The 24,952-nt window shown below is 43.2% G+C and overlaps 1 protein-coding gene across 1 annotated transcript in view; it reads left to right on the forward strand.

Moving 5' to 3' along the window:
- The window catches only part of RPS6KA5 (ribosomal protein S6 kinase A5), a 133,251-nt gene that overhangs the window by 61,136 nt on the left and 47,163 nt on the right, over positions 1–24,952 (forward strand). The window contains exons 4-5 of the mRNA XM_066344082.1: positions 14,558–14,673; positions 16,973–17,080. Of these exons, the coding sequence (XP_066200179.1) occupies positions 14,558–14,673; positions 16,973–17,080 (224 nt within the window). The remainder of the gene's footprint in view (positions 1–14,557; positions 14,674–16,972; positions 17,081–24,952) is intronic.

Here is a 24,952-nt window from a genome sequence, read left to right on the forward strand (position 1 = left end):
TTGAATTACTAGACATTGGTGAAAGTCTTGAGCATTCTAACTTGTTAATTCTCTAGACATAAACTTCTCCCCAATCTTTGGGTGAAGCCTTTCTGTCACAGACCACGGACCTAATACTGAGCCCGTTTAGGAGCTCAGGAGCCCTTGCAGGACCTGAAAGTGAAGGATAAATGATGCTCCTTTGAGAGATGACATGTGGCTTCATATTATTCAAGTTTACTAGATTTCCTGGAGGACTCACTAGGGGAACTGCACCAAGATATAGTCAGTTCTGAAACCATTCATGCTACAAGTATTTGCTTGCTTACTATGTATGTGTCGGGTTCTTGGCTATCATAGCAAACAACCTTGACAAGATTCTTGTCCTTAGGGCCTTATAACCTAAAAGGGGCACAGAGGTTAAACAAATTAGTACACAATTAAGTAATTACACTTGAAATAAGTAGTTGGAAGAAACTACAGAGGGCATCAATGAGAGCATATAATGAAAAGACTTAAATTGAGTCTGGGATATCAGGGAAGAAGACCTTCTCAGAGAAGTGACATTTAAAGTGAAACTTAAGAAGATTAGAAAGAAGTCAGAGAAGCAACAGGAGGTGAATGGAAGGACAGTCCAGGCACAGAGCTGCAATTAGCATCCTTGATAGTCCTAGGACAGGACAGTGTGTGGACCCTTAGAGGACTCTGAAAAGGTAAAGGTGAGTCTAGCTCAGAGTCCTTGGGCAGCGTACTGGTAAGGTCTGGTCATGCAGAGCCTTTAGATTCCAGAGTCAGATGGACTTAGATTTAAATTCTAGTTTCGTGCGCTTATTAAGTGAGTGATCTTGAGCAAGTCTACGGCCCGCGTGCCACATGCGGCCCCCTGAGGCCATTTATCCGGCCCCCACCACACTTCCGGAAGGGGCACCTCTTTCATTGGTGGTCAGTGAGAGGAGCATAGTTCCCATTGAAATACTGGTCAGTTTGTTGATTTAAATTTACTTGTTCTTTATTTTAAATGTTATATTTGTTCCCGTTTTGTTTTTTTTACTTTAAAATAAGATATGTGCAGTGTGCATAGGGATTTGTTCATAGTTTTTTTTATAGTCTGGCCCTCCAATGGTCTGAGGGACAGTGAACTGGCCCCCTGTGTAAAAAGTTTGGGGACCCCTGGTCTACAAGTTACTAATGAATCTATTAGCCTTTTCTGCATGATAAACTACCCCCAAATTAAGTGGTTTTATCACAACCATTGTGGGGGACTTAATGTGAGCTGGACCCACAGGAACAGTTCTTGTGCGTCTCACTTTGCTCCCTGAAACATTTCTTTCCTTGGTTTGCAGCGCGCATCTGGCAAGTCAAGTAATATGAGGTCCGAAGAAGCCATTGACTGCAGCGACATGAAGGCGTTTTTAAGCTTGGACTCTGGTGGTATTAGGGAAGTGGAAGTTGTACTGGAGTGTTTTAGGAAGTGAAGAGAGGCTGTGGTGGGCAGAGTGACTGCCACCAAACATGCCCACATCCTAATTCTAGAACCTACGAATATGTTGGGTTACAGGACAAATGAGAATCAAGTTTGCAGGTGGAATTAAAATTACTGTTCAGCTGGCCTTAAAGTAGGGAGATTATCCTGGATTATCCGGTGACCCCAGCGTACTCACAGTGGTCATCAGGAGTGGCGGAGAGGAGAGTCAGGTGGCGATGTGGTTGCAGAGGAGGTCAGAGTGCTGCAGTGTGAGGGCCCGCTCACCGGCCACTGCCGACTCTGAAGGTGGAGGAGGGGTCGTGAGCACGGGAGTGCAGATAGCCTCTTGAAGAAGGTGGAGGAGGGGTCATGAGCACGGGAGTGCAGATAGCCTCTTGAAGAAGGTGGAGGAGGGGTCGTGAGCACGGGAGTGCAGATAGCCTCTTGAAGAAGGTGGAGGAGGGGTCATGAGCACGGGAGTGCAGATAGCCTCTTGAAGAAGGTGGAGGAGGGGTCGTGAGCACGGGAGTGCAGATAGCCTCTTGAAGACAGGCAAGGCAAGAAGATGCACTTTCTTTTAGAGCTTCCAGAATAAATGTCAATGGCATGCCTGTCACACTTCTAATTTACAGCATAAAATAGTAAACTTGCATTGTTTGAAGCCACCGGTTCTATAGTCATTTGTTACAGCAGCAACAGGAAATGAGCGGAGGGTAAGGAGAGTCTGATCAGACATGCCGGCCACTCTTTAAAGAAGTTTTGCCATGAAAGGACGAAAAGGAAGAGTTGGGACTTGCTGAATTTCGGAAGGAAGGCAGTGCGTTAATATCGGAGAGATTGCATTGTGTAGTTTGGAAGTTTCACGATATTTGTGATCTCTGTTGTTTTTATGCTCTGAGGGCCATAGCAGCAGAGTGCTGCCTCTGGCACGCCGGCCACTGCCACATAGAAATCTTTAAAAGCAAGTTGATTGCACTTCAGTAAAACCCAGGTATCTCTTGAGTGTTGCACTGAAATGTCAATTATGTAAGAAATCTTTTTAGCTTAATACTGACTAAACCTAATCAGACCTAGTAGTGCTTCCAGAAATATCTATATATGTACATTGAGAGAAGAGCTTAAGTCAGGGTACTATAAACTTGAATTTTATATTTAAATCATTAGGTAAACTTGGCAATATTTTTCAAGTCTGTAAATTATAATTAATGTCTACAAATAACAGTAGTGAATAGACACCATGTAATAAGTGCTTTAGTGCAGTGATTTTCAACTTTTTTTGAGCCGCGGCACATTTTTTACATTTACAAAATCCTGGGGCACACCACCTACCAAAATGACACTCTAACTGTTAGAATTTATTTAAAGTTTAAATAAATTACATTTATTAAAAAAAAGTTAAATAAAAAAGGATAACCCCCTCATATATACAGTCCCATGTAACATCCCTCATATATACAGTCCCACGTAACATCCCTCATATATACAGTCCCACGTAACATTCTCTTATAAATACAGTCCCACGTAACATCCCCTCATATACAGTCCCATGTAACCTCATATATACAGTCCCATGTAACCTCATATATACAGTCACATGTAACCCCTCGTATATACAGTCCCATGTAACCTCATATATACAGTCCCATGTAACCCCTCATATATACAGTCCCATGTATCCCCTCATATATACAGTCCCGGTAATAGATACTGGAGCTTTCTTTCATCAAGGTTGTGGGTTCAAATCAATTTGGCAAATACTCTCTCTATATAGAGACTGGACAAAATCAATTTTAGAAAATGTTGGGTACTTGTGTAACATCATAAGTCCTCAGAGCATCTCTACTGTCAGATTGAGAAGTTTGCTTTCTAGGTAAGGATTCTGATAAATACTAGAGTTCTCCCTGAGGTTGTGGGTTCAAATCCCATGGTCAGCTGGGTGCAGGGGCCTTGGTTCTGTCTTGTTTTGATGGTGTATATAGAGATTTGAGCTCTTTAAGAAGATGACCCTTCTGGAGGCCATATACAATATAGATAACATTGTGATGCATTGTACATCACCCTCTGCGGGAGCCTCTTTTAAAAAGAGAAAGGTCAAATATCTATATACACCATCAGGATCCAGGCGTCCCCAAACTACGGCCCGCGGGCCGCATGCAGCCCCCTGAGGCCATTTATCTGGCCCCCCACCACACTTCCGGAAGGGCCACCTCTTTCATTGGTGGTCAGTGAGAGGAGCACTGTATGTGGCGGCCCTCCAACGGTCTGAGGGACAGTGAACTGGCCCTCTGTGTAAAAAGTTTGGGGACCCCTGGTAGACATAACCGGCTGAGGCTGAGGCTTCATCTAGTGCAGCGGTTCTCAACCTGGGGGTTGCAACCCCGGTGGGGGTCGAACGACCAAAACACAGGGGTCACCTAAAGCCATCGGAAAATACATATTTATTATACAATACATATTTATTATACAATACATATTTATATTACAATACACAGGTTGAGAACCGCTGATCTAGTGGTGGCAACATTTACCTCCAGTCCTGACCAGGATTAGAAATCGTGACCATGGGCTGCGGCCACATAATGACAAGTGCGCGGCAGCCCTAGCGGGGACCTTCCTGGGTATGGATGAGAGGTGGCCTACTATTGGTTCATCGCTGGTGGTCGGGATGAATCCTAGAAGGTGATTGGTCAGTGAGCGTTCCCTGAGCCTCCACTCTTCCTGTCGCTGATAGCTGGAGGGATTGTGAGGGTATTGTTTATGTTCGGATGGAGGCGGCTGGCAGAGGGCCGGATAAATAGCCTCTGTGGGCCGTATTCAGCACGCGGGCCGTAGTTTGGGGACCCTTGTTTAATTTCCCCACGGCACACCTGACCATGTCTCACGGCACACTGGTTGAAAAACACTGCTTTAGTGTATGTCCGGCCCAGGATTAACCCTCAGTAGCTCATTTAATCCTCATGACAGTCTTATGTGAAAGTTAGAATTCTGTCTCTTCATATTTTATAGATATAGAATATGAGCCGTTCTATGTCTAAAGAAGATAATTTAGCAAAACAAAAGAATTGAGATAAAATCATTTTCATATAACAAGAACTTTTTTTAGTTTAATCAAGAAACCAGTAGTCTATACATGCATCGTAATAAGTTATTCCATTGTATGGACTTTTAAGTAAATCTCAATAGAATTATAAACTGACAATTTTTTTGGAAGAGCCACATCAATGAAATGTGCTTCATAGCTTCTGAGAACGTATCAGATTTATTTACTTACTATTTATAATTGTTATCATGAAGGTGGACTATTGTTTGTTCTTCTGTTATGAAAAGAATGTCTTTACTTCCACTGAAAATATATCAAGTCCAGATGCTGCAAACTCAGATTTTCTTCTTATCTTTCTTTTGCACCTTCAGAATTTCTTTTTTTTTAAATTCTTGATTTTAGAGAGAGAAGAATGATGAGAGAGAGAGAGAGAGAGATATGTTGTTCTACTTATTTATGCTTTCCTTGGTTGATTCTTATATGTGCCCTGACTGGGAATCCAGCCCACAACCTTGGCATATCAGGATGATGCTCTAATTGAGCTACCCAGCCTGCGCCACATCTTCAGAATTTCTGTCCAGGAAATGCCTATCAGACTAGTAAAAATTAAAGATCATGATAATAACGAGTTGGTGAAAACATTTTTTAAAGGCATTTATTCACTGTCAGTGGGGTATATAAATGGGTATACCCTTTAAGGGAGGAAAATATTTACTAAAAATAAACAGCAATCACCAAGATTTGAGATGTCGGTTGTGTGGCAACTCAGCAATCTAGTTTTGGGAGTCTGTCCTCCTAATCTATACCTGCCCAAGTGGACAAGATGGGTGTACGAAGGAGTTTCTTGTGGCATTGTTTTCTTGTTTTTATTGTTCTAATTATCGCAAGAATGTCAATATAAAGGAAGTTTGGCTGTGGGCTAGAAAATGCCAGACTCCTGTGTCCAGAGTTACAGAGGAGTTGGAGATGAAGGCAGCAAATGTTTTTCATTGTAATACTCATTTTTGTAGGACTTGTTTGTTATCGGGCACTGTTGTTGGCATGTTCTGTTCATTATTTCATTCAGTCTTTGCAAGCAACCCTTCAAGGTTTGGATTATCATCTTTGTTTTACAGCTGAGATGTCCTAGGCTCAGGGAGTCGAGAGAGGTACCCAAGACCTCATGGATGGTACTTGGAGGGACCGCAGAAAATTAGATGGTTGTGATATTCAGATATTGACCTCTCTTGATCCTTTTCAACTCATAGTTTTTATTATAATTTAATTAGTTTTCTTAACACATAGCCATGATTGGATCACCCCATGGCTTCAAGTCTCCCATCTACTCCCATTTTATTTGAAGAGGATATCTTCTAATCTCCAGAGTGAGGCTTCTGAACCAGTCTGATCCAGCCTCAGCCTTTTCCACCCAGGTACCCACTCTGTGCTCTGATGCCCGTGCTCCAGCCAGCACACAGAGCCCGCTCACTCCTCTGGGAGCACACAGCCCGCTCACTCCTCTGTGAGCACACAGCCCGCTCACTCCCCTGTGAGCGCACGGCCCGCTCACTCCTCTGTGAGCACAGAGCCCGCTCACTCCCCTGTGAGCACAGAGCCCGCTCACTCCTCTGTGAGCACACAGAGCCCGCTCACTCCTCTGTGAGCACAGAGCCCGCTCACTCCCCTGTGAGCACAGAGCCCGCTCACTCCTCTGTGAGCACACAGCCCTCTCACTCCTCTGTGAGCACACAGCCCGCTCACTCCTCTGTGAGCACACAGCCCGCTCACTCCCCTGTGAGCACACAGCCCTCTCACTCCTCTGTGAGCACACAGCCCGCTCACTCCCCTGTGAGCACAGAGCCCGCTCACTCCCCTGTGAGCACACAGCCCGCTCACTCCCCTGTGAGCACACAGCCCGCTCACTCCTCTGGGAGCACACAGCCCGCTCACTCCCCTGTGAGCACAGAGCCCGCTCACTCCTCTGTGAGCACACAGCCCGCTCACTCCTCTGGGAGCACACAGCCCGCTCACTCCCCTGTGAGCACAGAGCCCGCTCACTCCTCTGTGAGCACACAGCCCGCTCACTCCTCTGGGAGCACACAGCCCGCTCACTCCTCTGTGAGCACACAGCCCGCTCACTCCTCTGGGAGCACAGAGCCCGCTCACTCCTCTGTGAGCATGCACTTTCTCTCCCTGGTCTGCACTTAGATACACTGGCTTGAGTTCAACCCTGGGCTTCGGTATTTCCTGAGAGACAACTCACTTAACCTCTCTGACCCTTTCTGTGCTTTCCCGTCTGCCTGGAGTAGTTTGGCTTAAAGGGGATGATGCATGTGTTGACTCTAAACAGAAGGTATTCTGTCATCGGAAATGATCTGTTGGGGAAAAAGAAAGGATTGCAGTGTGCTATGTGCAGCCGTGGCAAGCCAAGTGCAAGAGAGAGCAAGAAGAACGTTCTCTTTAGAGGGGGAAAGGAAGTTAAGAGGAGGGCTGTTAGAAGCATCCAGCACGGCCTGACCATTAGAGCTCTTCCTGTAGGGCTTTTGCTCACATAGGGTGTGAGAGCCCCTCCCAAGGGCCCTCCTTATTCCTGTGCTGGTTAAGGTCTCGGTCATAAATTTTAACACATATAAAGTGTTTATTGCCACCCCTGGCAGATAGCAATTCATAGTGGGGGCTGTATTAAAATAAAGCCAAGCAAGATGAATGTGGAACACCCGGTGACAGGAAGTGAGAAAGGAAGGGCAGTAACTGAGGTGGAGGAAGCCCTTTCTTACAGCATACACCAGAGAAGGACTGGGGTTAGGGAGTCATCCTTTGTAAAGTGGATGGGCACTAGTTTGATGAGAAGCAGAATATTTTTACTGAGTCTGAATTCCTCTCCCCACACCCCACCAGTTACTTCCAGAGGGAAACGCAGTCCCTTTATGGTGGAGAAATCTGGCAAATCCCACCTGAAAGACTCCACATTAATGACATGGTCAGAATTAACACCCGCATTGGGGAAATTAACATCACATGCTTCCTGATATTTTCTAAGGTACCATCATTTCACTGATATTCCTTCCAAAAGCACATAACCTGCATCTAATTATGAGAAAACATTAGCTAAAACTCAGCTTTAAGGTTGGGCCTCAACATAAGTGGCCTACCCTCTTCAAAGATGTCAAGATCAAGAAGAATACTGTGAGGGTTCTAGACTAAAGAGCCGTGATAGTCAGTGTGACCGTGAACTAGGTCCAGGACTGGAAAACAAGAGCACTAACTGGGTCAAATGACAGAATTTGAGTAGAGAGTATAAATTAGGTAATACTATTTTTATCATATGGTTGCACTGCGGTTATATGAAAGGATGTTCTTAGGAGAGGCACACTGAAGGGTTTAGGGATAGGAACATGATGTCTGCAGCTTATTATCAACTGGCTCAGGAAAAATATGCACCTGTGTAAAAACAATACCAAAGCAAGAGAAGCAAAATATAAGTAATCGGTCAGTTTGCATAAGGGAATATGGACATTTCTTGTACTGTTTTTGCAAATACTTTTTGTAAGTTTGAAATTATAACAAGATACACTTTTTAAAACCCGAGAGTAAGGCATTGTGATCTAGGAGAGATTTCTTTAGTAGGACCCAGATAGAACGGAGTTTTCACCAGCCTTCCTAGACTAACACCAGGATTCATGTCACTATCCCTTATGATGTAAGCCTATGAAACAAAATTAGAGTATGATTTTTCCAAAACAGTGTTGAGTTCTCAGCTTTCTCCTGCTCTGACTTTGCTCAGGCCAATCCAGCATATCCAGAACGATGTATAGATGACACGTGTTGTCCTTTGTGTGTCTTATTTCTCAGCACTGAACATTCTATGAGATTTGGACTGCAGGCAATTTGAGGTGCTCATCTCTGGCAAGCATTTAGCTCTTCTCTGTTGCCAAATTCAGATACTTCTTCAACAGGCAGATAGATTAAAGTGATAACCTCTTAGAAAAATTATAGATATTGCTGCAGGCCAGGCCAAATACTCTAATGAGAGCACAGCCCTGGGCGCACTCCTATAAGACATAAATCTGCTCTTAAATTCTATGCCATAAATATGCCAGGGATAATTGTAGCTTGGCACAGTCTCAAGCAAAGATTGAGACTTCGTTTACCGTGGCTATTGAAAAATACCTCTGTGTAGCCCCGCCCCTGGCCCCAAATGTCTACTTTTGAGTACTGCGACATTCTGATGAGACCTCCAAACTTAATTGTTGAGAGTGTAAGATAGTGAAATTAAATGATCATAGAATCAATACACAGAATTAAATATATAGAGTTATTGGCGCTTGGCCATTTAAATATTTGAGAGACAGACTGGTTGACCTTAGGGCAGTTTTTCTGACAGTAATTAGTTAGCAAGACCAACTACCTGATGAGGCTGCCGTTATAAGTGCCAGTAAACCATGTGGAGGGGGGAAGGGCAGTTCCTTATTATCCCGCTTACAGGCTGCACTGTTTCTAGAGATCCTAATTTCTCTGGGGATAGTACTATTAAAAATAGTACCTACCTCAGAGCATTATTTGTGAGGATCAAATTCATAATCACACATAGAAAGTGCCCAATATCTCTAGATGTTATTTCCTCTTAGTCTGGTCTCAAGAGCAGTGAGCTGTGTTAAAATGCAGATTTCACAGGGCAGCCCTAACCCTGTTTTGCGTCCCTTCTTTTTTCCCCCGCCGGGCCCTTCCCCACGCACCTGGCTGAAACGAGGTTACTAAGGGGCAGCTTCCACACAGGCTGCGGTGGCCAGGAGTGCAGGGAGTCAACACCACGTAGTTCGTTTCCATCGTAACGTCCACAGGGGCGAAAAGCCTTAGGAATGTCAGTAAAAACTGGACATTTGCATGCTGCTTCTGGCAGTTTCCCTGCCAGAAAGAGAATAAAAGCAGTCAGCATATCCTCAAAAACCTTCACACTTGCAAATGTGAGAAATTGGCAAAAAACTTGAGAAATGTAATTTCCAGAAATCGAATGAATCCATAATTTTGATACGGAAGTTTTTCAGGGTAGACGAGTTGGCATATAAAGCAGAGAAGAATCTTACTCTCCGAGGTCAGTAAGGGCCTGGGTCTTCATGCTACGCCCACTGTGCTGACGCTACCCCGAAGCCTGCGTCCACTCCTGATCCCTGCGCTCTCTTTCAAGAAAAGAAATGTTTTATGCTTCAACTCAAGTGCAGTAATGACCCCATAGCCCCTTCTAAGTTTGTCTGTTTGATGTTGCACTACCTAACTATGTTCTTAGTTGTTTTTTTTGTTTGTTTTTTGCATTTTTTCGAAGCTGGAAACGGGGAGGCAGTCAGACAGACTCCCGCATGCGCCCGACTGGGATCCACCCGGCACGCCCACCAGGGGGCGATGCTCTGCCCATCTGGGGCATCGCTCTGTCACGACCAGAGCCACTCTAGCGCCTGGGGCAGAGGCCAAGGAGCCATCCCCAGCGCTTGGGCCGTCCTTGCTCCAATGGAGCCTCGGCTGCGGGAGGGGAAGAGAGAGACAGAGAGGAAGGAGAGAGGGAGGGGTGGAGAAGCAGATGGGCGCTTCTCCTGTGTGCCCTGGCTGGGAATCGAACCTGGGACTTCCGCACGCCAGGCCGACGCTCTACCACTGAGCCAACCAGCCAGGGCCATATGTTCTTAGTTTTAAGCTCCCACTTCGCCCTGACAGAGTTGCTAGATCTCTAGACAAACCCAGAGGTGGAGAGACACCGGAAAAGGAAAAGCAATTCCAGCACACCCTCAGTACGCAGAGGTCCAGTTGAACATGCAAACCCCTTGCTCCATGTCACTTTTTAAACCTCTGAACTGCGCCAGTCCAATCCTAACTACAAATAAGCGCCAGGACAGCTGTGCCGAGCCAGGGCAGGAGTCCAGGGGCAGGGAGCTCAGTGCCACAAGCAGCTGGTGTTGGGTGAGTGTGCTGTGATGGTCAGGTCACGGTGCTGGCGGGCAGGAACCTGCTCCCCGATGTTTTCCCAGTGTGGTGGTCAGCGCTTGTCGGTTTGTTTGTAAACAAATTTGAAAGGAACTCTTCCATGTTCCTTAAACTTTTTTTGGTTTACAATCTCTTGGGGAATCTGATAAGAAGCTGCGGACCCTCTCTTCTCAGAGAATGCACATTTCTTTACATGCACTCAAACAAACTGCACGAACAGAATTTCAAAGAAGGGTTCGTGGACCTTCCTTTCAATGCTCTAAATCTGGCCTTAAGAAATCTTATCTTCCTGTTCCTTTGAAAAGATTCTGCTAGGGCTCTCTTGAACCTCTTAACAATCTTAGAATGTATAATTCAAGATGATGGTAATTACCATTTATTGAACTCTTACTATTCCTCAGACACGGTGTATCTTTCCATTCAAGAATCAACTCTGGATTGGCCCTTCCAAACGTGTTCTTCCTGCAGCCTTCCCGTCTCCACTAACTCCAGCTCCGTCTCTCAGGAGCTCGGCTAGGGCCTGGTCCTCACCGCCACTACCGCTGTCTCCTTCCTCCTAGCCACCGTCATCTCTCACCTGGCGTATTTGCGAGTGAGCTCCTTATTTCCGCCCTTACTGTTCTCAACACAGCAGCCAGAGTCACTGATCCCATTAAAATGCAAGTCTGGCCATACTCCTTAATATTCTACCCAGAATCCTACAGAGGTTGCCCATTTCATTCAGAGTAAAAGATGAAATCCTTAGAGTGGCCAGAAGCTCCGTGCTGCTGCCCCCGGGGCCCCTGTTCCCTTGGGTCACATGATGTGCAGAGCATGGCAGACAGAGCAGCCCGGGGATGGTCCACAAGGACCCACGGCGGCTGCCCCAGCGCTCCAGCTCACTCACGTCTGTGACCCTGGCTCTCCCACGAGGACCCGTGCCGGCTGTCCCAGTGTGGCTCTCCCACGAGGACCCGTGCCGGCTGCCCCAGTGTGGCTCTCCCACGAGGACCCCTGCCGGCTGTCCCAGTGAGGCTCTCCCACGAGGACCGTGCCGGCTGCCCCAGTGTGGCTCTCCCACGAGGACCGTGCCGGCTGTCCCAGTGAGGCTCTCCCACGAGGACCGTGCCGGCTGCCCCAGTGAGGCTCTCCCACGAGGACCGTGCCGGCTGTCCCAGTGAGGCTCTCCCACGAGGACCCGTGCCGGCTGCCCCAGTGTGGCTCTCCCACGAGGACCCGTGCCGGCTGTCCCAGTGAGGCTCTCCCACGAGGACCCCTGCCGGCTGTCCCAGTGAGGCTCTCCCACGAGGACCCGTGCTGGCTGTCCCAGTGAGGCTCTCCCACGAGGACCCCTGCCGGCTGCCCCAGTGTGGCTCTCCCACGAAGACCCGTGCCGGCTCTCCCAGTGTGGCTCTCCCACGAGGACCCGTGCCGGCTGTCCCAGTGTGGCTCTCCCACGAGGACCCATGCTGGCTGTCCCAGTGCTCCGGCTCGCTCACATCTGTGACCCTGGCTCCCCCTACTTTCCCACTTGCCGTTCTAGCCGCACTAGCCTCCTTCCCAGTACCCTAGTCTGCCAGGCCCGCTCCTGCCTCCAGTCTTTGCACTTTTTTTTTACTTCTGCCAGAAATAGTCTTTCCCCAAACATCTTCGCTCATGTCTTCACCTTTTTAAAGTCTTTGCTCAGAAGTCGCCTTGGTGGGGCGTCCCCGACCACCCTCATTAAAGCGCCATCCTCTCCGCCACCCTGGCGCTCCCTCTCTGCCTTGATCTGTGCTGCTTTTTCTTTTGTAATCGTCATCTTCCAACACATTCATCGTTTCTAACTTATGTGTCTCCCTTCCCACTGGGATGCAGGCTGTACGGGGCGGAGATTACTGTCTGTTCTCTTCAGTGCTGTGTGTGCAGTGCCGAGGGAGTGACTGCTGACTGGTACATAATGAGAGCTCAACTATCTGTTGAATGAAATGAACAGCCTCTAGGGGGGAAAATACATATATATTTATATATATTTGTTGTTAATACGGTTTTAGAGTCAACAAGATTAAGCTACTTGCTCAAAATGACACAACTGATAGGTGAAATATCTAGGAATTTTGCACTTTCCAACATTGAAGACCTGTGTTCTTAACTACTAAAACTATTTTTAAGTATATGCCAAATAAGAGGTCACAATGTAGTACAGAAGTGACAGTCTCACAAGGCTGAGGAGTCAGAAGTTCTCACTGCTAAGAGTGGCTGCGAACTCGGGGGAAAGGGACCCTGGGAAGATGGGACCCACGGGTGAGGTGGCTCAGAGACCTATGTGCAGTGACCGACTCCTCAGCAGAGAGTGCTTGGGGGAAAGGGACCCTGGGAAGATGGACGCACGGGTGAGGTGGCTCAGAGACCTGTGTGCAGTGACCGACTCCTCAGCAGAGGGTGCTTGGGGGACAGGGACCCTGGGAAGATGGGACGCACGGGTGAGGTGGCTCAGAGACCTGTGTGCAGTGACCGACTCCTCAGCAGAGGGTGCTTGGGGGACAGGGACCCTGGGAAGATGGACGCACGGGTGAGGTGGCTCAGAGACCTGTGTGCAGTGACCGACTCCTCAGCAGAGAGTGCTTGGGCCGAGAGTCTGAGCCCGCAGCTGGAGGAGCCAATAAAGATTTCAGCAGCTTGCACCTCAGGGGGACAAAGTTAGGAGTTCATTTCCTCCGAAGGTGCAGGGACTTAGTAAGCACCACAAAATTTTCATCAAAGTTCTAGATGAGCCAGTAAGAAGCACATTCTCAGAACCAAAAATAAATAATTGTATTAATCCATAAATATCATATTAGATTTAAGTAAATACTTAAAGGTAGAAAATCTTATGGTTAGTCTGCAGGAATGCTGTGTTCCTTTCCAGCTTTCTGATCATTAGGTTTGCGTTCAGGTGTGGTTAACCCCCGGGCAAGCTGCGGCAGCCTTCAGAGGGCCTGGCTCTTTGTGGGCATGCGCTTTGTAATATACATCACAGAACAGCCAGCCATTGCTGCTGTATCTGCCTTTGGAATTTAAGTCAGACGGGCAAGATAAAACAAAAATTTGTGAGTTCATGAAGATTTTGCTCTGCTCTTTTATCAAAATTTGGTAAACTTAACAAATGTATATATGTATACTTGTGATATGTTTAATTTTTTTTTAAGAGTAAAGCTTTAAACTGTATCTGTGACCATCTTCTAGATATACATTGTTTCTCACAAGCAAATGTTGTGTGTTAAAGTGGCCATGTTAGTTCCTGATGAAACTGTTATCAGTTTACCAATAAGTGTCTTATTAGATCCAGTTATGACAGAATTGTTTTATTATTATTTATTTCTCACTGTAGCCTTTTTGCTTCTGATTTTGTTATTCTTCTTGAGAGAAATAGGGAAAACTGAAAGGGAAATGAAAGTCTTTAAAAAAATGTTTATTGATTGATTTAAGAGAGAGATATCAATTTGTTTTACTTATTTATACATTCATTGGTTGATTCTTGTATGTGCCCAGACCAAAGATTGAACCCGTGGCCTTGGCGTATTGGGACAATGCTCTAGCCAGCTGAGCTACACGGCCAGTGCAGAAATAGAAGTCTTTAGTTTCAGGTGTTTTGATTTGCCAGTGTTGTGCTAACTCTACTTTTGGGCTCTGAGACACAATAGGAAGGCGATATGCTACCTAATATACATTTTTGGAAGACTGCAAAAAAAATTCTGGAAAATAGGGAATCTGTTTAAAAATAGTGGCTGTTAAAAAGAAAAGATGGGGTTTTCTCTTGTGTGTTTTGTTCTGTCCGTTTTTTATTTTAATCATTGAAGTGGCAAATGTTCTGTACTCCACAGCAAGTTAAACATTGTGTGGTGATGGCAGAGGTCTCTGATATGCTGTATTTGGGAAACTGTATTTAAATATATGCGCAATTCATATACTAGTTTTAATGGTAGTATTCTGTGCAAATTCATTTTATTGCAGTTTAGGGTAATCATTATCTTATGAATTTACTACTATACTATACTAAGAATTGTATCCCCAAAAAGCATATATTAAAGTCAGTACCTTATGGTTAATCCAAAGTGATTAAAAGGAAATCCTTTAGTTTATGAACCCAAGTCAAAGAAAGAAAAAATATATTTCATTTTTAGATTATATAAATGGTGGAGAACTTTTTACTCATCTTTCTCAAAGAGAGCGTTTCACAGAGCAGGAGGTGCAGACCTATGCCGGGGAGATCGTGCTCGCCCTCGAACATCTCCACAAGGTAAGCCGCTGAACCTCTGTGGTTTCTCTTTTCCAAAACCCTACTAGCCGAAGTTGTGCTGGAGCTAAAAGAGCTAATGTTTTCACACATCACCGTCGTGGTGGAGATTGTGGAAGACCGTTAACCGGGCTCAATTCCATAGGTCTCTTTTAATGAAAAATTTGAATGCTTATTACAAAATATCAGAATACAAATTTTGATTCTTCAGTGTTCTTTTGCATTAGTTTCAGGTGTACAGCATCGTGGTTAGGCATCATACGCTTTACAAAGCATTCTTCCTGGTATTTCCAGTTCCGAGGTGACACCATACATAGTTACTACAGTAAATTTTTCATGCTTAAAATAACCTTGAAGACGAAACCAGAAGTCATAACACGTATTTCCTTCGTGTGGCTGACTCCGTTGCAGACTGCCTTTACGTCTTCGAGGTGTATTTCCTGATTAGGTTGGAGTAGACGAGTTATTTGGAAGAAGCAACTACCTGTGCCCCCAGCTCTCTCGCTCGCCCACTCCGGCTTTCTTTCCCACTTGTTTTGTCCCTGAGACCCTCTCTTACTCCCTTCCCACCCCCTCCATTGCCTCCATGGGGCATGACCCCAGTTACTGAAAACTTGAAGTGAAATTCTTGTCTGTGATGCTGTTTGAACTCTATAATATCAGTTTAAACTTTTAAAAAGATATTGTTTCAGATACTGTTCCTCTTGATCCAAGAAACTTGGACTAAAAAAACCCCTTTTTTAAACTTAATGAGGAGGCATTATTGTAGAAGCAAGCAGTCATTTTGTCGACAGGCCTCCTGCCTCAGAAACAAAGCAGAGGAATTTTCAGCCAAGGCCTGCACACTGTGAGGAGACCAGCAGGCGTGAGTCACTAAGTCAGGGTGACCAGGGGCATCACCAAGCCGCTGTCCGGAGTTCAGGTCCTACAGTAGATTACAGAGAAACGGATTAAAATGCTGATTAGGGAGCACAGAAAAGAGGGGAGAGAAATGAAGGGAAAAGTCAGGAGGGAAGATGAAGTTTTGAAAGGGGCAGGGAGATGAGAATGACAAGATGGAGGCAGTGGATGGAAGAGGCCATGAGGAAAAGTGAGGAGAAGATGAAAGGGGCGAAGGATCAGAGAAGGGTAGGTCCAGCCCAGAGCGCTGATGAGACCGGGCAGGTGGGGGGAGGCGGGGTTTCGAGGAGGAATCTTCAGGGGAGCGAGTGAAAAGTAGGGAAAAGCAGGAAGGAAAACAAAGGGGCTCTGGGGGCGGGGCTGACAGTCCTGGGAAGGGGCGTGGCGCAGGAAGGGTGGCGCGGGGCGGAGCTGAGATGACTGATGGACAGACAGCCATCTTGTCTTCCTTTTCAGAAAATTGTCGGTATGGTGACAAGCTTTGTGCTTGTGATTGTTTCTCTGGGATAGAAAGGCGTTAGGACATCTTTTAATACAGGAACCAAATTGGGCCCAAGAATAGGCTGAAAACATCTTTGCATTTTATGGTTAGGTGCATTAGAAGTAGTTTTTTTTTATATAACATAAAAAGGATGGTGAAAAATCGCTGTAAATTCTAGAGTAAAAACTAACAAAATACAAAGCTCTGACGGGAAAGCTTAGTAAATTCGGTTTTTAATGTGTGTGAAAGCTTTAATTCTGTTTATTAAAGGAGACTGCACGAGCATTCATTATCACTATAAAAGGGTAGTCAGAAACAGAGACCTCAAGAATGTGGTGAATACTGGCTATAAATGTAATTGATACGGAGTGAAAGTAGCATAGCAAGTCAGATCTCAGTAAGTCTCTCTGAATCTCACTACCCTAAAAAAGATAAATACAAACAAGTATAACAAAGCCAGTTTTGTTAATCTTGCTATAGCGACTAACACTGAGTTTCCCGGGAAGAGACAAAAATGGGAGTTTATTTGGAAGCGCTGAAGGTATAGAAACAAAGAAATGACCCACTGTGGGACTGGACATGAATTGTCTGAGAAAGCACCTAAGATCAGCTGGACTGAGGATGAATCTATGAAGAAGAGCAGAGGCAGGAAGAAGCAGTAGCCATCGGGCAGACCCTACCTGAGCAGGCCCAGCAGGCGTGGCCCCTCTGCACTCAGAATGAAGGCCTGGTTGGATGGCCCAGGAACCCAGCCTGTGAGCTCCAAGGTGGAGGAATTTACGTTCGCCCTGTTCAGTGACCGACACCCATTACAGCACCCTGAGCAGGAGGATGCCCTTTTGGGAGGGTTGTTTTTTAAGATAGATAAGAAAGACTTTGGAAACTGTTATTTTAAAATATATATCTTTTTTGTTTTTACAGTTGGGGATTATATACCGTGACATTAAGCTTGAGAATATTCTGCTTGATTCTAATGGCCATGTGGTGCTGACAGATTTTGGTCTGAGTAAGGAGTTTGTGGCTGATGAAGTGAGTATTATGTTTTAATTTAAAGTTAGTAATAACAATAGAAACAATAATGAAAACTTAGCTATAGAAAAAGCATTTTAATGACATAGTCTACCATATGGATTATGGGTTTTTGTGCAGATTTGCCTAGAGGAACATGTGGTGTGAATGACTGGAAAGATTTTTAGTTTAAAATTACCATGGAACCATCCTGTTAGAATTGCAGGAAACCTTTGATGAATATATCAGAATTCCTCAGTTTAAAACAAGAACAAAACTATGCATTTAACTTTTCCCATAAAATATAACCGAAAAACTTAAATAACCCATTGGGGCCTTTAGGAGAATTATGGCTTAAATGGTAGCCAGTATTGAATTGGAAAACAAAGCACACACAGTTTACATTACAATTACAAAGCAGGACATGTCATATTGAGATAGTCTCTTGATTTTGCTTGACAAGAATGATAAGAATCGACTAGACTTCTTTAATAATCTGGGGGAGAGTTTTGCTCATATGAACTAAAAGATAATACTTAATGTGCAGATTTTAAATATGAAGGACTTTGCATTTTTACTATTGATTAGAACTTGTTTAATATTACAAATGCATTTAATGACATTTAAAATTATACATCATTCTGTTATAGTTAAGTACTATTTATGTAGCAATTGTAATGAAAAGTATATTTTTACAGTCCTAATTATTCAGATAACTAAGTAAATATGAATGCCATGTTATTTCTAATCTGAGAATTTATTGGTATAGAATACAGAATCATAGTAACATTATTGTCATAAAGGACTTTGTATGAAACATATCATTCTTGGCTTCCAAATGAGGTATATCTGTTTCTGATTGTTTGCTTTTGGGAATATTGCCAAAGCAGCTCTAGATGAACTAAAGTGCTGAAATTATAAAAATTAATGATCCCAAGTTTAAATCATACCTATATTCATTGAGTTTACTTCTTCAATAAATATTTGTCAACCACTTATTATGCTATGTACTAGATAATATGACAATGAATAAACAGAAAGCTGTGGTTGTAATATATTATCTCTGACAAAAAAAAATCATAGTTATAAAACAGATGACTTTTTGAGAAATTTTCTTCGAAGTTTGATTTTTAATACTTCTTTGCAGAAATTTTAGTGACAACTTCAGTAAAATGTGACTGATTAAGTATGTTAACAGTTGCTTCCTCACTAAGCTCCACTACAAGTAAAAGTCAAGGAGTGAAATGGGCATGCACTCAAAGGGGAAGGAGATGACACCCACCCAATCTGGGAAGATGGACAGCAGAAATACTAGTTGTAACCCAGATACGCTTGCATTAAAATACCATCTTTCTGGGAATGAGCTTCTTTTTGTCCATTCCCGTTCTACCTCCTTGGTTTTCAGCTTAAACTCGCCTCCTTGTCTTAAGCCAACAATGTGAGAAGCCCCAAAGCAAGCACTCTTGACCCCGACCCGCCGATGGGCTCAGGGATTGGAGGCACTAGAGACCCCTCAGAGTAGGGGTGCAGGTGCTATAGGACACAGGAGGCTTGGTTGGAAGTCTGTATGAGAAGCAGGTAACCCCCACATTTCATGTCTGCCTCATTTCCTTAATCAGCTCTGCCTCCCTCACCCTCAGGGACGATGGAAAAGGGTAGACAGACACACCATGCGTTTGGGGCCATGATTACAGCTGAGGGTGAGGACGCCTTACGGAAACTAGTGGATGTAGTGAAAGTTGACACACTGTGGAACTCCCACAGCCTTTTTCTCCACTTTACGGGGAAGACAGTGGCTTCATAGACAGGGGTATGGAGAATTCCTCTCCTAGGAACTGAGGACAGAAAATGGCAGCTGCTCTCCGTGGGTGGTCTAGCCAGTGCACTGGCCCAGCCAGATCTCCCCCCAAGTGCCTGTGACTGGCCCAGCCCCGCCCAGCCGAGGCCACAGAAGCATGTGTGTAATGATGGCGCAACTTCTTTTTATATTTTGGTTTTAATATAGTTCAATATACTTAGTTTCTTCTATCATACTATATTTTTACAAACACTATTCTGAGAAGGGGTCAGCTTCCGTAGACAACCAAAGGGTCCTTAGCATGTAAGGGACCCCTGCATAGAAAGATCTGTGACCTTTTCCTCTGTCTGTGGACCCATTCCTACATTTGCTCGTTCACTCCATCAGTATTTGGTGAGGGCCTTCAACGAGCTAGACATGAGGCCAGGTTCTGGTTATACAACAATGAAAAGAATCACTTGGTAAATCCTAGATTTATGGGCATGTATGTCTGGTCATTTGGCACATGTTGGTCCTGGGGAACAGCAAATTTTAGAAACCAGAACAAAAATAAGCAAACAAAAGTCAGTCATGGATCGGAGTTGTTGGGATTTAATACAAATTCGTTAGATACGCTGTGTGACTAAATCAGCCCGTTCCTCACAAGAGAGATTTGTGTTTTCTGCTAGTCATGTCAACAGCTACTCCTCAAGGGAAGGAAGGGCCTTTTCATCAGATGCTGTAATTTTGAGCACTTAGTTGTTTAGGTGCAAAAATGAAATATTGGGATTCAATCTGAAATGGAGAAATAATTTATATATTCCCATATTCACTGAATACAGTCTAGCTGCATTTAATAATATAGCTAAGTGTTATTGTCCTGTGTAGTGAACTTTACAGTTCATCTCTCTTTTACCCTCAGGACGACCAGCTCTTAGCCATAGAGGACATACCATCATGTGAGGCTTTGGGTTTGATTCCCAGGGCTCGGAAAGTTTTTCTGGGTCCCCTGAAACTTTGTCTAATAGTCCTTTGCTCCCCTGACTCCACCAGTATTGACTTAGCCAGTCTTCCTGCCTAGACCCTTCCTACCTTGAAAATTCTCCTATCAAACGATTTCTGTTGTGATTTGTTATCATTTTTTGGTTTCACTTCTCAGCCCAACTCATTCACATTGAAACATTGTCTTTCTCAGAATGAATTGCTTTTTTGTTCACTTCTATTGTGCCGCCTTAGTTTTCGGTTTAAACTCTAGTTTAAGGAGTTTCTTCCTTGGTTTCCAGTTTATAAAGAGAGATTATATATCTCCGTCTCTCTGACTAACCTCTCTCCTTGTCAGCCTCTTCCTCTTGGACCCTTTCGTCACCATTTTAGCTGCTTAGTCTCACCTGTCTTAAAAAGTTTTAATGGAGAGTCAAATGAGTGGATGGACTGACTGATAACAGGTAGATTAAAAGGAAAACAATCTCCGAGTCCTTGTCCTCTCTAGGTGTGTCTCGCTGTTCTCCTTCGTCTGTGTTGGTTTACACTCTCTTACCCACCCAGGTCGCTGACTTCTGAGTCCACTCCAGTTTGCCTTGCGCCCCTTGCCAGTTGAACGAAAGGGTTCTTGCCAAAGGTCACAATTGACTTCAGTTTTAGATGCTTTCTCCACATCTTGCCGACCTACTGGAGCAGACTGGAAATCTCCTCTCGCCTTGGCCTCTGTGACCCCATGCTCCCTGACTCCTCCTCTCTCTCTTCCTCTGTCTTTTGTAGGCTTTTCCTCTTCTACCTGAGTGCTGCCCTGAGTTCCTCGCAGTTCAGAGCTAGGTGCTCTTCTATTTTCATGCTGCGGTCTGTCCTCATGCTGCTAATTCCCCAATCTATGTGGCCAACCCTGACCTGTCTTTTGGAATTCAGACCCAACATGCCATAATTATTTCCACTTGACTCTCTCATGGTGACTCCGGTTCAACATATCAAAAACCGAACTAATCTCCCCCCACCCAAAGCTGCCCCCCTTTCAGTATATCACAATGTTATGTATAACAAATTCTGTCCTCCTTTGCTCTGAGAAATATATTTCTATTTAATTTTTAGGAATTTATTTTATATGTATGCTTTAAGTTCCTGCTCATGATGTAATACTTATCTCTCTCTATATTTGTTAACTTAATAATTCAACAGATATTTATTGAAAGCCTACTATGTGCTAAGTAGTGTAGAATAGAAACATTCTTTGTCCTAGTGAGCCTGTATTCTAGAGATACTCATCAAATATTATATAATTATTTAGTGATGAATTATTTAATTATGACTTATTCTAATATTTAATTATGCATTGTTTAATTATGAATTATTACTGGATTACATTTTGCTAAATTGGATTTAATTATGAATTATTAGTAGATTACATTTTGTTAAATTGGATTAATTGTATACAGGATAAAATTGATTTATTTTAGAAACCTTAAAATATTTTTATATGCTAAGGAACACTCTACAAATTCGATACTTTTATGGATCTGTTCTTTTATCAACCACATAATTTAATAAATCCCTTGAGAACAAAAAAAGACATTTCTAAATATCTGCAGACTAGTATATGATCTTCATAGGATTTTCTGAGAGTACAGTTCAACAAACTTGTTGACTTCTTACTATGAGACAATCTGCTAAGTATTGGATGTATGATTCTAACTGAAGACTTTCAAGCCATTACGAGCATCTGTTCTCACCTGTATATAAAGAAGAAATAATGTAAAAATGATACATTTATGTGTTATTCATTACCCTATATTAAATATGGTACATGCATTTTCTGTTTTCCTAAGTTAACATTGAGCCCTTGAAAATTTTCACTACAGATTATTAAAATGAATCAGCACGTAGATAAATAAAACTAGAAGAAAAATAACATCCTCAACATTTAAAGCAGAGGTAGCTAAGTTAATTCTAACTCACTGCCATGACAGCTATACTGGAGGAAAGGTCTGCGGCTCTGTTTTCTCTCACCAGAAAGTAGAAAAATGAAACCTTTGCTCAGTTCAGATAACGTTATTCATTAAATAATTTTTTGAACATACAAGAGGCATTTCAGTGGAGTGCAAAGAGCACATACTAAAGTTAGAAGATCTTTTGGTTCTACACTTCCTGGCTATGTGACATTGGCAAGTCACTTAGTCATTAACCCGCTCAGTCTTAGTTTCTCCATCAGTCATATCTCATTTATAGATTGTCATATGGACATAATGAATTAATGTTCATGAAAGTACTTTTTAAAGTGTGAAGCACTATATAAATATCAATTTCTACTTGTAAGAGGTACTGTTTAGATTACTGTGAGCAAAATTAAAAGCTATGAATGAGAATCTTAAATTATTCTTTCTTAATTTTCTTATTTGTAGAAAAGTTGTAAATTACAACTTTCCCTAATAAACGCCTAGTTAATAATTTCATATGCAAAATTCTGTTGTCATAGCATACGGGTCGTCAGATGCCTGGATGAGGCTCAGGATCCACAGAGAGCATGTTTGTGTTAGGAATCAAAGAACTCAGTTCTCTGTGTTTCAGCACGAGGCTCTAGCCAACCGAGCTAGAGCGTCTATCTGGTCAGGTCTGAACCCAGTTCTCTAAGGCAGTGTTTGTAGTTACCTCTGTTTCCTTTTCTGATTTGTGTGACATACATTCATGATTATTTTCATTTATGTGTGTTCCTGAAGAACCTGTTAGGGCTCTGTAAATAAGTCCTATCAATCATTCGCCAAAAGCATTGCAGTAAAATTATTGTGATAAAATACACATTACATAAAAAGTACCGTCTTAATCATTTTTTAGTGTACATTTCAATAGTGTTAATTACATTCACATTGTTGTACAACATCTCTAGAACTTCTTCATCTTGGAAAACTAAATTCTGTACTCAGTGTACAACTCCCCATTTTCCCACCTACTGGCCTCTGGCAACCGCTATTCTACTCTTGGTTTCTATGAGTTTGACTATTTTAGATAACTATGTATGGGGAGTCGTACAGTGTTTGTCTTTTTGTAACTGGCTTACTTCAATTAGCCTAACATCCACAAGGTTCATTGATGTTGTTGCTTATGGCAGCACTTCCTTCTTTAAGGCTAAATAATATCCCACTGTATGTATGTGCCATGTGTGTTTACCCATTTGAAGGCATTTGAGTTGCTTCTCTTTATTGGCTATTGTGAATAATGCTGCAGTGAATGTGGATGTATCAAATATCTCTGATATCATGCTTTTAATTCTTTTGGTTACATACCTAGAAGTGGGATTACTGGATGATAGATAATTTAATTTTTAATTTTTTTAGGAACCTCCATAACTGTTTTCTGTAGCATCTACACCAGTGGTAGTCAACCTGGTCCCTACCGTCCACTAATGGGCGTTACAGCTTTCATGGTGGGCGGTAGCGGAGCAACCAAAGTATAAATAAAAAGATAGATTTAACTGTAGTAAGTTTTATAAAGATTTTTTCTGCCAAACTTAGTGAAAATCCGACATAAAGTACTTGGTAAGTAATTATTATTATATGCTTTAACTTGCTGTAACTCTGCTTTATAAATTTTATAAAGTAAAGTTACTTCCCTACTTTATAAATCACCATTACTGTGGAACCGGTGGGCGGTTAGAAATTTTTACTACTAACAGAGATACAAAAGTGGGCAGTAGGTATAAAAAGGTTGACTACCCTGCTCTATACCATTACACATTCCCACCAACTGTGCACAAGGGTTCCGGTTTCTTCCCATCCTCACCTGTACTTGTTAATCTCTAAGTATTTTATTATTTTTGATGCTAGTTTTAAATGGGATTTTTTCCTTGATTTCCTTTTTCGGTTGTTTGTTGTTAGTGTATAGAAACAACTGATTTTATTTTATTTTATTTTTTTTTTTTATTTTTTATTTTTTCTGAAGCTAGAAATGGGGAGAGACAGTCAGACAGACTCCCGCATGCGCCCGACCGGGATCCACCTGGTATGCCCACCAGGGGGCGACGCTCTGCCCACCAGGGGGCGATGCTCTGCCCCTCCGGGCGTCGCTCTGTTGCTACCAGAGCCACTCTAGCACCTGGGGCAGAGGCCAAGGAGCCATCCCCAGCGCCCGGGCCATCTTTGCTCCAATGGAGCCTTGGCTGCGGGAGGGTAAGAGAGAGACAGAGAGGAAGGAGAGGGGGAGGGGTGGAGAAGCAGATGGGCGCTTCTCCTGTGTGCCCTGGTCGGGAATCGAACCCGGGACTCCTGCACGCCAGGCCGACGCTCTACCACTGAGCCAACTGGCCAGGGCCAAAACAACTGATTTTTGTATGTTGATTTTTATATCTTGTAACTTTGCCGTATTTGCCTATTAGTTCTAACAGGATTTGTGTGTGTGTGTGTGTGTGTGTGTGTGTGTACTTTTTAGTGTTGTTTGCATATAAGGTCGTATCTTTATAAGCAGAGATAATTTCACTTTATTTCCAATTTAGATGACTTTTATTTTTCTTGCCTAACTGCTCTGGCTAGGACTTCCAGTGCAGTATTGAATAAAAGTGGTGAGAGGGAGCATCTTACCTTGTTACTGATCCTAGAGGGAAGAAAAACTTTCAGTTTTTCCACCATTGAATATGTTTGCTGTGGGCTCTTTATATATGGCCTTTATTATGTAATTTCCTTCTATTCCTAGTTTGTTGTTGAGGGGTTTTATCATGAACAGGTATTGAACTTTGTCAAATACTTTTTCTGAATCAGTTGAGATAATCATGTGGTAGTTCTTCATTCTGTTAATGTGGTGTGTGCTACATTGATTGACTTTTGAATCTTGAAATACCCTTGCATTCCAGGAATACATCTCACTAGCTCGTGGTATATAAACATTTTAATATGCTGTTGAACTTTGTTTACTAGTATTTTGTTGAGGATTTTTATATCAGTTTTCGTCAGGAACATTGGCATGCAATTTTCTTTTCATGTAGTATCTTTTCCTGGCTTTGGTACTAGGGTAATGCTGGCTATAAAATGTGTTTCAAAGTGTTCTCTCCTCTGCATATTTCTTGGAAAAGTTTGAGGAAAATCAGTCCTATTACTTCATTAAATGTTTTTTAGAATTTTCAGTAAGCCATCTGGTCTTAG

The sequence above is a fragment of the Saccopteryx leptura genome, chromosome 6, assembly GCF_036850995.1.
Source record: "Saccopteryx leptura isolate mSacLep1 chromosome 6, mSacLep1_pri_phased_curated, whole genome shotgun sequence".
Lineage (NCBI taxonomy): Eukaryota > Metazoa > Chordata > Mammalia > Chiroptera > Emballonuridae > Saccopteryx > Saccopteryx leptura.